Source organism: Bombus terrestris, chromosome 7, assembly GCF_910591885.1.
Source record: "Bombus terrestris chromosome 7, iyBomTerr1.2, whole genome shotgun sequence".
Lineage (NCBI taxonomy): Eukaryota > Metazoa > Arthropoda > Insecta > Hymenoptera > Apidae > Bombus > Bombus terrestris.
The window spans coordinates 20,868,436-20,881,646 of record NC_063275.1 but is presented as its reverse complement, the minus strand read 5'-3'; the positions used below and the strand labels follow the sequence as shown (position 1 = coordinate 20,881,646).

The following is a 13,211-nucleotide window of genomic DNA, read 5'->3' as shown; positions in this document are numbered from 1 at the left end:
TTTTGTATAATATTGTAAAACCAAATAAAACTTAAACCTCTAGTTTTTAAAAAATATTTAAATAATTTATAAAGGTTCTAGTTACATGGTGCACTGAATAACACATAAAAGGTATAAATTTGTCAACATACACATGTACTTCAAAAACATAGTTCTTTATCTTTCTCAGTACAAGTTTGAAGCAATTTGAATATCAATAATTTCTTAGAAAAATTACAAATAAAATATAATTATAAGGAAATAAATGTGTATAAAATTAATACTTAAGCAGAACAAGTATTACAGATATAAGTGTTTTTGTATTATGTTACACTTAAAAGTCTAAACGATCCTGTGGCTTGCTGCACATGGAAAAACCTAACAAAGAATAGGGTCTGAAGTGTACCGAACTACGCTTTAATTTATTACAAAGTCACATTTATTAGTTCAGCTCAGCTATCTCAGCATCATCAATAATACGAACCTGTTGTTCTATATACAATCTACCTTCTGCGCGTCTTTTTTCAAATAATAATTTTTAATAAGTAATAATAGTAGTAATAACGTGTCTCAAATTTTTTCGAAATATTTTTCAATTTTTTTTCTTTTTTGCTTTCGCCTCGTTGATATTTTTATAAGTGTGCTGAAAAATCGGTATAAATGTAACTACTAAAGGAGTAATATTTTACCGTATTAATCATCGTAGCTTAGAGAAAACTCGGAAGGACTGTAACACTGTTTTATGTTATCCTATATTACTATTGCAACATTATTAAAGTTGGTTCGTTTAGATATATGGTCATCGAAAACCATTTAGAAACAAGATTGGCCGAACGGTCCATTCTAAATAACTAATACGAAATTATTAACATTTTATTCCTACAATTCGTTCAAGCACCATTGGCTGTTAAATATATGAGCGATTGAACAAATTGGATTTGATTACGTCTATAATTATTACTTCGTTCTTGTTTTACTATCACTGATAGATACTACTTTGTAAATGTCGATAATGAACTTCGATCGACCCTAGATGCTAATATTATTCTTACAACTAGATCACTACCGTCGATATCATCAACGATGAGTTTTTTTCGTTAGTCTTGCCGTGTTTCTTGGTGTTGGTAGCTACGACACTTGATTCGTATTGATATCTTATTTTCTTAAACTTCTATTTATTTTCTATCATCACGTCATATAATTAACAACTAGTTTTAATTCGAACAATGATTTTTTTCGTTATATACCAATATATTCAACTGTCTCAGCAACCAACGGTAAAGTCAAAAACAGCATAAAATTCATATAAAGTATTACAGGTCTTCCAGAATTTTTCTAAGTTATAATTATTTTATTATATTTTTTCTAACCAGAAACCGCCATCTCCAGACTTCACTCAGATTGGGATCAAGAGACACAAGGCGGTGTAGTACTTTTTTTTTGATTGGTATCAATCTAAATCTAGTATTTGGACGAAGTGCGAGGATGGGTCGTGCGTGCTTTTGCTTTCTAAATCGAGCGTGCAAATCTCATAAAATCGTTTTACTTCATTTAGCCACAGATAGCTTACTTTCGTATTTTCTTCGCCAGTTAATAATTTATCTTCGTTAATTCATTTGATACATGTGTACTAGTCTTGAAAAAAAAAAAGGAAAAAAGAAACAAAAATACGAATGTCGCAATTATGTATATGAATGTGTTTATGTTTGTGTGTGCACATATCAACATGTGTGTGAACAATGATTGGAATTTGTAGAGCAGCCCTGAGAAAGAGCGATTGACGCGCGTGGAAATAACGTGTAGGTGAATTAAGGCATGTTGCCTGTGTGAATTTGATCTGTATGAGAATGAACGTTTCATTGAACATGTGAATTTGGGAATTACTTATTATTTACTTTTCTTTTTTCTTTACGTTTACTTTTAACCTCAAGTCTTAAGGGCTGTGTGACGCGAATCTGCACACCCGTGCCTCGAATTTGTATACAAATGACAACCTTCAACACTAAATATCGATACTTCTGTAAAGAAATAATATCCGATCAATGACAAATTACTGTTCCAGTGAGATAAATATATATTTTTTTAATAAATATACTGAACTTACCGTCAGGCAACTCGTATAGTTTTCTAGGAAGAGAGGCAAAGTAAGGATGCCTTAACGCTTCTTCAGCTCCAATCCGTTGATCCGGATTTAATTGCAGAAGCGACGATGCCATACTATCACCTTCAGCAATATCATAGAGTCTAGGAAATGAAAGACCCAATTTTCGTGGAGGATAGAATCCCAGTCTATGTGGTTTATATCCTGGCAGGTGTGTGACACCAGGCCAAGTTTCTTCGGTAGGAGTACCCAATACTTTGAATATTTTATCAAGTTGGTCGTACGTACAGCGTACACCTGGGAATGTTGGTTCACCAGTCAACATCTCCATAAATATGCAACCTACTCCCCACATATCAAGCGAGGTAGAATACTCTGTGGAACCCAAAAGAACATCAGGTGGCCTGTACCATAATGTCACAACTTCATGTGAGTACGTATGTGACGGTACAGATTTAGCTCTCGCTAAACCGAAATCTGCTAATTTAAGTTCTCCTATTTCACTGATTAACAAGTTTTGCGGCTTCACGTCTCTATGTAATACTCTCCTAAATTAACATACGATAAATTAGTTATTAATATTAAACTCGAAAATCTTAAATTCATATGTACGCGTGGTTTTACCTGCGGTGACAATATGCCAATCCTCTTAATAATTGAAATAAGAATAGTTTAACATTTCGTGGATCTAGACCACCATTACCGCTTCCATACCTCTCCATATATTGCGATAGATCAGTATGAACATATTCAAAAACAAAAGTAAGAGTCTCGCGCGTATGAATTATATCGTGTAAAGTAACGATATTGCTATGCTTCAATTCTTTAAGAAGGCTTGCCTCGCGGATGGCAGTAAATGGAGCACCTTCTTCCTCTTGTAGTCTAATTTCTTTAAGTGCCACCATTTGATTTGTAAGATGACTATAGCCTTTGAACACTGTGGCATACGATCCTTCCCCTAATTGTTCCAGTTTTATATAAGCTTCGGATTTACCGAAAGGAGAATCTCCCTGCGAATATAAGCATAAACACTTGTTAACACTAAAATGTTGAAAGAATATAAGTAAATATGAGTCTAGCATTACCCCAAATGCTGAAAATCTCTTGGTTCTTCTAGGAGGTGGATCTGGCCCAAGGAAGACCTCTGATTTGGGTCGCGGTGGACGCCGAGGTCTTAAGATTACTCTCGCTTCTTCACGTATATCCTCGTCGAGAAGCTTGGAATCACTAGAAACGGAAAGCTGCCGATGCACTCTCTCATGGTCGCCCACACCTGTCCATTCTATGACATCCAATTTCGTCCTTAAAACTTTCTTTAAAATAACAGCAATAGGAATCCACGTAGAATCATAATTCCTCAATATTTTATTAATACATAAAAATTTTAGTGTATGTGCAATACATATTTAGTACAATACATTATAATGGGTCAATTTAATCATACTACTAGTTTCTATTAACTACTAAAGTAACAAATATTTACCACAGATATCAAACCCCGATGTAAATGTTTTTCATAACAGTTATCTATTTAACATGTTATGACTTCAAAAAAAAGATGGTATGTAGCTTCCTGATAAGTGCCAATGTGCACTATAAAAACTTAGTTTGATAAATATAGTTATTTGTTAAACTATTTATAGTCATACCATATATTATAAAAAATACAATACTTTCTTTTATAATAAATAAATTTTACACTTACCATAACGACGATCCTTATCTGCAGGTATATTGCCGTTTGGTTCTAAACGGTCTAGGAACTCCTCAGAATAGCCATTATACGGCAGTTGACCCCTGTTTGCAGCATCATCAGCCTCTTCTTTTGATATTGCTAAAAAAGACAAACCAATAATATTGATAAACTAATATTAAAAACATTTTTTATCAATCTTTACTACAAAATTCAATATAAGAAGTAGATAAAGTGAAAAATGTAAATAAAGATCAGAGTAGCAATTATTTAATTAACTTGGAAGTACATGCGATAAGCAATATTATTTTACAATACAATGTTAATATCAATGATAATGAAATTATATTTGTGGAACCTTTTAAGTGTCTAAATAGACATTAATTCTTTTATGACTTATCTTTATATAATGAAAAAGTACTATATTTAAGTAATAGGTATTAAACTCTTTTTATCTTTTTATTTTATAAGGTATTTTACATAATACATTGACATTGTGTAACATTAGATAATTTTGATTATACTTACAAAGTCTTCCAAAGCTGTGGCTAAGCCTTTTTTTCAGCTTTTGTACTCTGCTAAGAGCACCTCCTTTCTTCTCCCGCATTGTCACAGACCCTGTGCATAATAAGCGCAATCTTTAGCAACTGTAAATCAAAACAAAGATATATAAATTCAGACATTGGCGTACTATAATATATAACCAAGAAACTCAGAATAATTCAAACATTATGGATTATTACATGTGTGATGACATCATGCAGTGTGCAATGCCAGTGTTCCTCAATCTTATGATTAATAGTGGCAGGGATGTGTAAGATATGTTTGTCTTGGATAAAGTGCTATATATATATGACAATATTATCAATGAACACTTCTTTCAGAAAGAAGAATATATCTTGTTTATATAGATAACAATATTTTTTCTTCTGTTAAATAAAGTAAAGATTACCACCATGTAACAGTATGTTCGTTGAAACAATGAAATAGTAGAGCAGAAGAGTTTATAACTGCTTCTACAAATACAAACGACATTCTTTCTTAATTTATGTACCATATAAGTATGTATGCTCAATTCGAAAAGATAATAGCACCAGTTGTTCAACTGCATTGACAAAGTTATTCTATTGAAGAAAATTCATATCTAATTAAATTCATGAATTAATACATAACATGAACAATTGTTAGCAGATTATGATATTGAAACAATGATATGCTAATACATAATGATAACGAGAATTTGAAATTGATCATACATTTTTTCAAATATAAGATAAGTTTTTCTTTAAAAACCTATAGTTTATATCTTAAGAACAAATATCTTATAACTCTATAAACATGAATTCCATTGTTAGGAAGCAACAAATAATTAGAAGTTTGATAAATATATATATACATAAATACATGATGTGTATGGTTATGTGTATCACATATATAACGTATATACACCGTACAATGTACATACATGCGTATACGCACATGTGTTGTTACTACAGGTCAATGAACTAAAGAAAGTTTAGTTATAACGTGTGAAATAACGATAGATAAATTACGTTGATAATCTTTAGAATGACTACTGACTCCACATCTCATTTCACGGTGTTCCGCATGCTTCCCCGTACACAAAAGCACTTTTCTCCATTCACGCATCTGTCGCGATTCTACGAGTAACGTTTTCGCGGCAATGGAAAGACACTACAATATCCAGAGCACTCAAGGTGACGATGCACAACTTTGATACAATCTCACATCTGATAAACTCGTCTACGCGACTGAAGTTCGATAAAAAGCTTCGCCAAGAATGTACATGATTCGTTTCTCTCTTCGAAATACATACTGTCCGCCCCCACCCCTCTCGTTAGTAAACGACACGCTCTCCTTGCCTCTCTCTTTGCTGCACTCTCTTCGCCTGTCACTTTGTCTCTCTTTGTCGGACCAATGTCCGCCCCCATAATCGCGCAACTTTTGACACTCCGTCAGACTATTACTCGATTGTGTTTTACCGAGTCCACATGTGTAAACCAGAGAGATGATTCAATTCGCAATGAAACACGAACAGAGGGTAAAAACGAAAAGCGGTACACGAGCTTCGAGGACACAGTCTAAGGCTGCGGAAAAATGAAAAAGGGGGGGGGGAGCAGCCGGGGGAATTAGTTCTGTGATAGTCGGATCTCGCGGGCGTCAACTTACCCTCTTTGCTCTTGGAGGCGGTGGAGCCCTTGTCTTGACAGTACATGATTACTCATTCGCTCGAACGCACGAAACACATCACATATGGGCGGTGACGCACAGTGTGTGTGTATATGTGAGAAGCTATGTTTCGTGGTGTTCCTCTCGGGCAGGTCAGGTCCGGCGAGTACCTCCTTCACCTTTCCCGTATCTTGTACGTCGGTGGCAGCGTACGATACTTTCCTAATGAACTGATCGCCATGAAAAACACACCACCGTCTTCCCGTTCACCGCTTAAAGATCTCGCGCCGTGCGCTCTCGCCGTGCTATACGCTTCGCAGATATTATCCCCGGTTAGACCTCACCGAACATTTATACGTTCTCGATTCAGTGAAATATCTCAAATATCTTTTGCAACCGGGTTTCTCTATCGCGACTTCCTGGATATATGGCGGGTGCTCGCGCACGCCACCACTACCTCGAATAACTCATCCGCGAGAACAAACTTCTCCCACGAAGTTCTCTATTCCCATAGCCCCACTACTGCCTCGCGCCACAGACAAAAGTCTGAAACTGGCCGATCTACGTTGGCCTGGGTATATACAACGTGCAACTAGAATGGCTACTCGATAGGATTTTCATACGTGTTCGTTTACACCCATCTGGATTTCGTTATCGTACTCTTTTGGTGCTGGAGTTACATTGTATATATTTCATTGCATTGTGTAATCTTTTTAATTAATAATGTGTATATGCGTCAGAAAGTGAGTTTTTATGTTTATTTTGCAAAATAAATAAAGTCATCAATAACATATTGTTAGTTTTCATGTTACGAACAATATCAAATATTGAGTTTTTATTTGTCATATTGTTGACAAACTATTCTTAACACACGATTACATACTTGGCTAGTTTAAAATCTACTTTTCATTACTGTAAAATGTACCTAAACAAGTTCCTAGTATAATATTCCTTTCTGTATATTACATAATCATAGGCAAGCGTTAACCGCTTATTCTAGCTGTACCTAAATTATGCAACTTATATCTTTTTCTAATTCAATTCACTTCAAGTACGGACTCGCGTGTACAATTAATTAAACAATTCTACCAAATATTTGCATTTAAGTTAAGTAAAAAGTGAGACAACAACTTGTTCTCAATGAAAATAGGACAATTACAATATCAAGGAATTAAAAATTAATATACTTGGAATAAAACAGTAACATTGAAATTTTTAGTACGAATATAGGATATGGATTAAAATCAAAATTTGCGCGTTTATGTCCATGGCGACATCAGAGCACGTGATTTGTTCTTTTTAGCAGTTATAGTTCCATTTTTATTCACATCTTTGTATATAGCATGCATATTGCGCATGCGTCTGCGATGGTTTGAGGCGTTGCGTGTTAATGCATACTTTCGCGTTGTGAGTCGGCAAAAAGGAAAAGCTCAAAACGGGTTTTAAGACATTTCGATATTTAAGGATTTTTCGAATCGCGATTCAACATCGAGCGATGTCAAGTGTAGAAAAAAAGCCATTTCGTCGGCTGCCCACAGATGTTCAGCCTTACCACTATAATATCGTTTTGTCACCGAATCTGAAAACTTTTGTTTTCGACGGCAAGGAGGATGTGCACATTGACGTAAGCTCAGTCAATCTAGTTCACTCATTGGCATATTAATTATTCACGTGGCTTCTAGTAAATTTATAATTTGAATGATAGAACAAAAAATATTGTCCATATGGCAAACATAACCACAAAATTTATATGCTATATATAAAACAAATTCTAATATAACCTTGAATGACAGTAAATTTGAAGGCATTTTTCTTATCTTGCTTTATCTTTATCCTTAAAATTCTGAAAATGTGTATGATTACTAAAAGTAGAACATGATAAGATAGTCATATGAAAGACATTTGATTTGATGTTTTATGCTAAGATGTTAAATGCTATGTTCTTTTAATTTTATTGTCACTTTATTAATTATGATTTTTTAATATTCGCAGGTCAAATCATCTACAGACACTATCGTTTTAAATTCATTGGACATTGATATAAAGAGCGTAATTTTTAATGATAATGATGGAAAAGTTATTCCAACAAAACAAATTGAAGTTTGCTCACCCGAAGAAACAGCCACTTTGGTATTTGAAGAAAAATTACCAATGGGTAGAAGTGGATACTTGAGCTTGGAATTTGTTGGGGAAATTAATGATAAAATGAAGGGTTTCTATAGAAGCAAATACATTGGGTACTATAATTTGTATAGAATTATAATAATATGATTCTATCAAATATTTATTTCATTATAAGAGTTATACATTTTTTTTTATCATTTATTATAAGAATTTAACATTTTGTAGACAAAATAAGTACTATGCTGTAACTTATTTATGTCCTACATCAGCTCGTAGACTTTTTCCCTGTTGGGATGAACCATCATTAAAAGCTACTTTTACTATACAACTTGTGCTTCCTCGTGATATGTCACTTGTTGGTTTATCAAATATGGTAAGCAATGATTGGCATTTTTAAAATAACAAGGACCTTTTATGTGTTTGCAGGACCAATGGAACTGTTGAACATGCAGCTGTAACTCAATTCGAGCCAACAGATGCTAGACGTTGCTTCCCATGCTGGGATGAACCAGCACACAAAGCCACGTTTGATATTACTCTAAATGTACCGTCAGGTCTTACAGCACTTTCCAATATGGTAAGCAGCGCCTAGCACATGTGGTTTTATTTATTTTTTCTTTTGTTTTCTTTTTTAAATAAACATTAATATTATTAAACATATACATAATTTTAGAAGAAATATTTATTTATTTGTTGTAGCCTATTAAAAGCAAGGTAACGAATGAATCGGTCGAGACTTTAATATTTGAGAGGACACCAATCATGTCGACATATTTAGTAGCAGTGGTAGTTGGTGAATTCGATTACATAGAAGACAAATCGAGCGATGGTGTACTAGTACGCGTGTACACCCCGAAATCGAAGAAAGAACAAGGACAGTTCGCGTTGGAAGTAGCGACAAAAGTACTACCATATTATAAAACCTACTTTGGAATTGCTTATCCACTCCCAAAAATTGATCTTATCGCGATTGCTGATTTCTCATCCGGAGCTATGGAAAATTGGGGTCTAGTTACATATCGAGAAACTTGTCTTCTGGTAGATCCACAAAACACATCCGCTGTGCGGAAACAGTGGATCGCTTTAGTCGTAGCGCACGAACTGGCGCATCAATGGTTTGGAAATCTCGTAACCATGGAATGGTGGACGCATTTATGGTTAAACGAAGGATACGCTTCGTTTGTAGAATTCTTATGCGTTGCTCATCTGTTTCCCGAATACGATATTTGGACTCAATTTGTGACAGACACGTACATCAGAGCATTAGAGCTTGACGCTTTAAAGAATAGTCATCCAATCGAGGTACCAGTCGGTCACCCTTCTGAAATCGATGAGATTTTCGATGACATTTCTTACAATAAAGGAGCATGTGTTATTCGAATGTTGCATTCCTACATTGGAGACGACGATTTTCGAAAAGGTATGAATCTCTATTTGAAAAAACACAGCTATGCCAATGCAGAAACTGGAGATCTTTGGGACGCTCTGGAGGAAGCCAGCAATAAGGACGTACGCAGCGTGATGTCCACTTGGACCGAGCAGCAAGGATTCCCTGTTGTCAGAGTTCAACATCGTCAAGAAGGCAGTGATCGAATTCTGTCTCTGTCCCAGGAAAGATTCCTAGCTGATGGTTCCGTGGATACCGGAAACAGTTTGTGGATCATACCAATTAGCATAAGTACGTCGAAGAATCCAGAGGAGTGTGTACTTAAGGCTCTGTTCGACGAGAAGACGAAAGAGTTTCGAGTCCAAAACGTTCCTGAAGATCATTGGGTAAAGATCAACCCTGGAACGATCGGCTTCTACAGAACTCACTATAGTCCAGAAGCATTGTCTCTCTTGTTACCGGCTGTCAAAGATCACGCGTTACCTCCCTTAGATAGACTGGGTCTACTGGACGATCTATTTGCTATGGTACAAGCTGGTCATGCTTCTACCGTAGAAGTGCTTCAACTTATGCAAGCGTTTCAACATGAAGACAATTTCACTGTATGGTCCAGTATAGTCAATAGCCTAGGAAAAATCGGAGTTCTCGTGTCTCATTTGGATTTTGAGGATTCGTTCAAAGCGTTTGGACGTAACTTGATGCGCGACATCACCAACAAACTAGGCTGGGATCCTAAACCTAATGAATGTCATCTGGACACTCTTTTACGATCTCTTGTTCTAGGTCGTATGGCAGCATTGAACGACGAGGATACTATACAAGAAGCGAAAAAGAGATTTGAGTTGCACGTTTCTGGCGTCACGCTACTCGCTGCCGATTTACGTAGCCCTGTTTACAGGGCTGTACTCTCTGTTGCTGATGCCGACACTTATGAAACCATGTTGAGGCTTTATCGAGAGGCAGATTTGCACGAAGAGAAAGACAGAATACTGAGAGCGCTAGGTGCGATCAAAGATGAAACCTTGTTGGCCAAAGTTCTAGATTTCGCTATGAGCGACGAAGTCAGAGCTCAGGACACAGTGTTTGCTATCATGTCGGTGGCAATGACTTACAAAGGTCGCGTGATGGCTTGGGACTTTTTCAAGGAAAATTGGAAGACCCTGCTCGATCGATACGGTGGCGGTTTCTTGATCTCGAGATTGGTGAAATTCACTACGGAGAATTTCGTTACCGAGGAACAAGCCAAAGATGTCGAGGAATTCTTCAAGAACCACCCGACACCGGGAACCGAAAGAACGGTCCAACAGAGCGCCGAATCCATCAGATTGAACGCGGCATGGCTTGCCAGAGATAAAGACTCTATCAAGGAATACTTGATCACTCATGTTTAGTAGTATACTGAGTTATTTATCTTGAGTTCTTGTCCTTACCTTGTTACAATTTCTCATACAATAGGAAATCTAAAAGGCTACAGTATGCCATTCTGCGAACGTTTTAAAAATAAAACACGAGTTGCTTCGAGTCAATTTAGAGAAAAAGAGAAGATTGCAAGGATTCTCTTGTAACACACGACATCGTAGAATTCGCCTTTACAGACATACATATACACACGCATACACACAAACGGGTACACATATACAACAGTTGCTTCAAAGGAACCTCGAGTGCGTGCATAGTTGCTCGTTGTTTCGTTGCAAATTTCGTTGCAATTCTTTCGAACGAATGTACAGGAGCTATGAAAGGATATTACAATCTGTACTACCGAACTTTATCGAGTATCGACGACGGCATTTTTTAAATTGCTGCATTATATTCTTTGGCATTTACTTTCCCAGTCTTATGATTCACGTACGATGCAAGTTCTTTTCCCGATAAGTATGATGTCTCAAAACCGCGCACTAGTATTTACTACTTTTATAATATGAGTAAAATGAGTGAATCAAGATGAATAAAAAGAAAGAAAACAAGCGTGTAGCTGCAGAAACTCATTTATATCACGTACTATAACCGAGAAAATTGAAATAAATACTTCTACGCTTGTATCTTTACGACTACGTATTCAATTAGCTTTCTCCTTTCTTAATATTTAATATTATTAAAAATTTCATTTGATCGTCCATATTCACATTTTATTAATCATCAAATTCATAACAACCAGAATCCACCCCTCGAGCCTCCAACCTATGAAAGTCTCCGCCTCCTCGGTATCTCGTGATTGAAGCACGCGTGGGCGAGCAGAAGTCATATCGGTCACTTAAGCGTCGTTACACGCTCGCAAGGTGACGGTTGCGGAGTACGAGTTCGCTCCTTATCCCCAGCATTGATCAGCTCTTTTAACCCGCGTAGGAGGGTTGCGCTGCCGTGAGTCAGCTTCCACTTTCGTTTATTAGCGCGTACACACGCGTGTATCCAGCCTGGTGGTTTGCGTCGACAAGTCGTCCGCCACCCTCCTTATCTCTCTCTTTCTCTCTCTCTTTTTATCTCCCTGCGGTGCTTCCTCCCCATCTCTCCGTATGAATACGAAGCAAACTCGAGTGGCCGAAGGGATGAGAGAGCTAGCCGGGCCGGGGGCACACGCGTTCGGACGGAATCAGTTCCCGTGGGTATTCCGCGGTCTCGAGGTTCCCAGGAGCGCGCACGCGACCCGGGACAGGGGACACACGATCAATACGGGAACTTGGCGAACTCCTACAACGATACATCGTGCGACCACTACCAGCCCTGTCCTCTCCTTGCCTCGACGAGGACGACCATCCGAAGGGCCGCCTCCTCCTCGCACGTGTGCACGGATTATTACGTACACGTGTGTCCATTTAAGTCAGCCCACCCCGCGCGTGTTCCACAGGATGCTCGCGGATTTATCGTTGAAAGCGATGCAGCGACCTAACGAGAAGAAATTGCCGATGGGGATCGTTACGGGTTGAGCTCGATTGTCGGGAACAGTCCCTTTTTCGAGGTAATGTCCCCGGAACACCTTATTCGCCAACAACTTCGTTGGCTTTTCCATTGCATCTCGTCGACCAAGGAAACCTTTATTGGGCCATTCTATTTCTTGTAATAGGCACCTGTGCTGGCAGGTACGAACGCGCGGGATATATCACCTATTCGAATCGTTTTATCGATGATTAAGACTTTATACTCGAACGCCTTGGGCAATTTAGCGTGATGTATGCGTTGGACCGAGGGTGAAAGGATTATGGTATCAGATGGATCTCCCGGATTGGAGATCGGGTAGAAGGGCTGGCGTAATCGCTACAAGTTTTTAGGGTAAAACTTGGAGGAGAATGGCAAAAGTAAGATGTATATGAATTTATTGGCGATATTTTACGAAAAGGCTGCGTGCTTTGGAACATTATATTTATGAAGAAGGAAATATATCGTCGAGTTATACTTTTACCTTTAGCTTTCTTCGAAAGGCTGAGATTTTCTGTTGGATAACTACTTACATAAATATACGACTCTTCTCTTATTTCTCTTCAGCGTTGCGCACAGTGGCGAGCATAAAAATAGAAACAGTCCTAATTTTATTTGTAATTATTAATCGAAATAAAGACAAACATTGTTCTACATTATAAGAAAAAAAAGACATTTCACGATATAATTAGTTGAAATTACAATTTTCCTCTTTATACGCTTTTTACAGCTTAAACAATATCTTTTATCTTTCTTTTTTCGTTAATTAACTAATCTGTTAAGGGGAAGGATCATCGTTGATGAGAAAACAGTATACACAAAAG

General features: G+C 37.1%; 2 protein-coding genes across 8 annotated transcripts; one reads left to right on the top strand and one right to left on the bottom strand.

Moving 5' to 3' along the window:
• Nucleotides 1-136: 136 nt before the first annotated feature.
• LOC100652163 (cyclin-dependent kinase 14) lies at nucleotides 137-6,516 on the bottom strand. 6 transcript variants are annotated; one of them, XM_012310624.3, is made up of 7 exons: nucleotides 5,964-6,516; nucleotides 4,302-4,420; nucleotides 3,786-3,914; nucleotides 3,166-3,362; nucleotides 2,705-3,090; nucleotides 2,084-2,628; nucleotides 137-1,997 (listed from the first exon to the last, which is right to left on the bottom strand). In XM_012310624.3, the coding sequence occupies exons 2-7, from the start codon at nucleotides 4,378-4,380 to the stop codon at nucleotides 1,906-1,908; spliced, it is 1,428 nt and encodes a 475-aa protein (XP_012166014.1). In that variant the 5' UTR covers nucleotides 4,381-4,420; nucleotides 5,964-6,516; the 3' UTR covers nucleotides 137-1,905. The 6 variants fall into 6 exon arrangements, with proteins under 6 accessions (XP_012166014.1, XP_003396869.1, XP_012166012.1 ...); XM_003396821.4 differs by having other exon boundaries at nucleotides 4,302-4,391; XM_012310622.3 differs by lacking the exon at nucleotides 5,964-6,516 and adding an exon at nucleotides 5,327-5,816 and having other exon boundaries at nucleotides 4,302-4,391.
• Nucleotides 6,517-7,317: 801 nt separating this feature from the next.
• On the top strand, nucleotides 7,318-11,522 carry LOC100651719 (puromycin-sensitive aminopeptidase). 2 transcript variants are annotated; one of them, XM_012310621.3, is made up of 4 exons: nucleotides 7,318-7,587; nucleotides 7,956-8,200; nucleotides 8,313-8,460; nucleotides 8,787-11,522. In XM_012310621.3, exons 1-4 carry the CDS (start codon nucleotides 7,459-7,461, stop codon nucleotides 10,863-10,865), a joined length of 2,601 nt encoding a protein of 866 aa, XP_012166011.1. In that variant the 5' UTR covers nucleotides 7,318-7,458; the 3' UTR covers nucleotides 10,866-11,522. The 2 variants fall into 2 exon arrangements, with proteins under 2 accessions (XP_012166011.1, XP_003396865.1); XM_003396817.4 differs by lacking the exon at nucleotides 8,313-8,460 and adding an exon at nucleotides 8,514-8,664 and having other exon boundaries at nucleotides 7,319-7,587.
• Nucleotides 11,523-13,211: the final 1,689 nt, after the last annotated feature.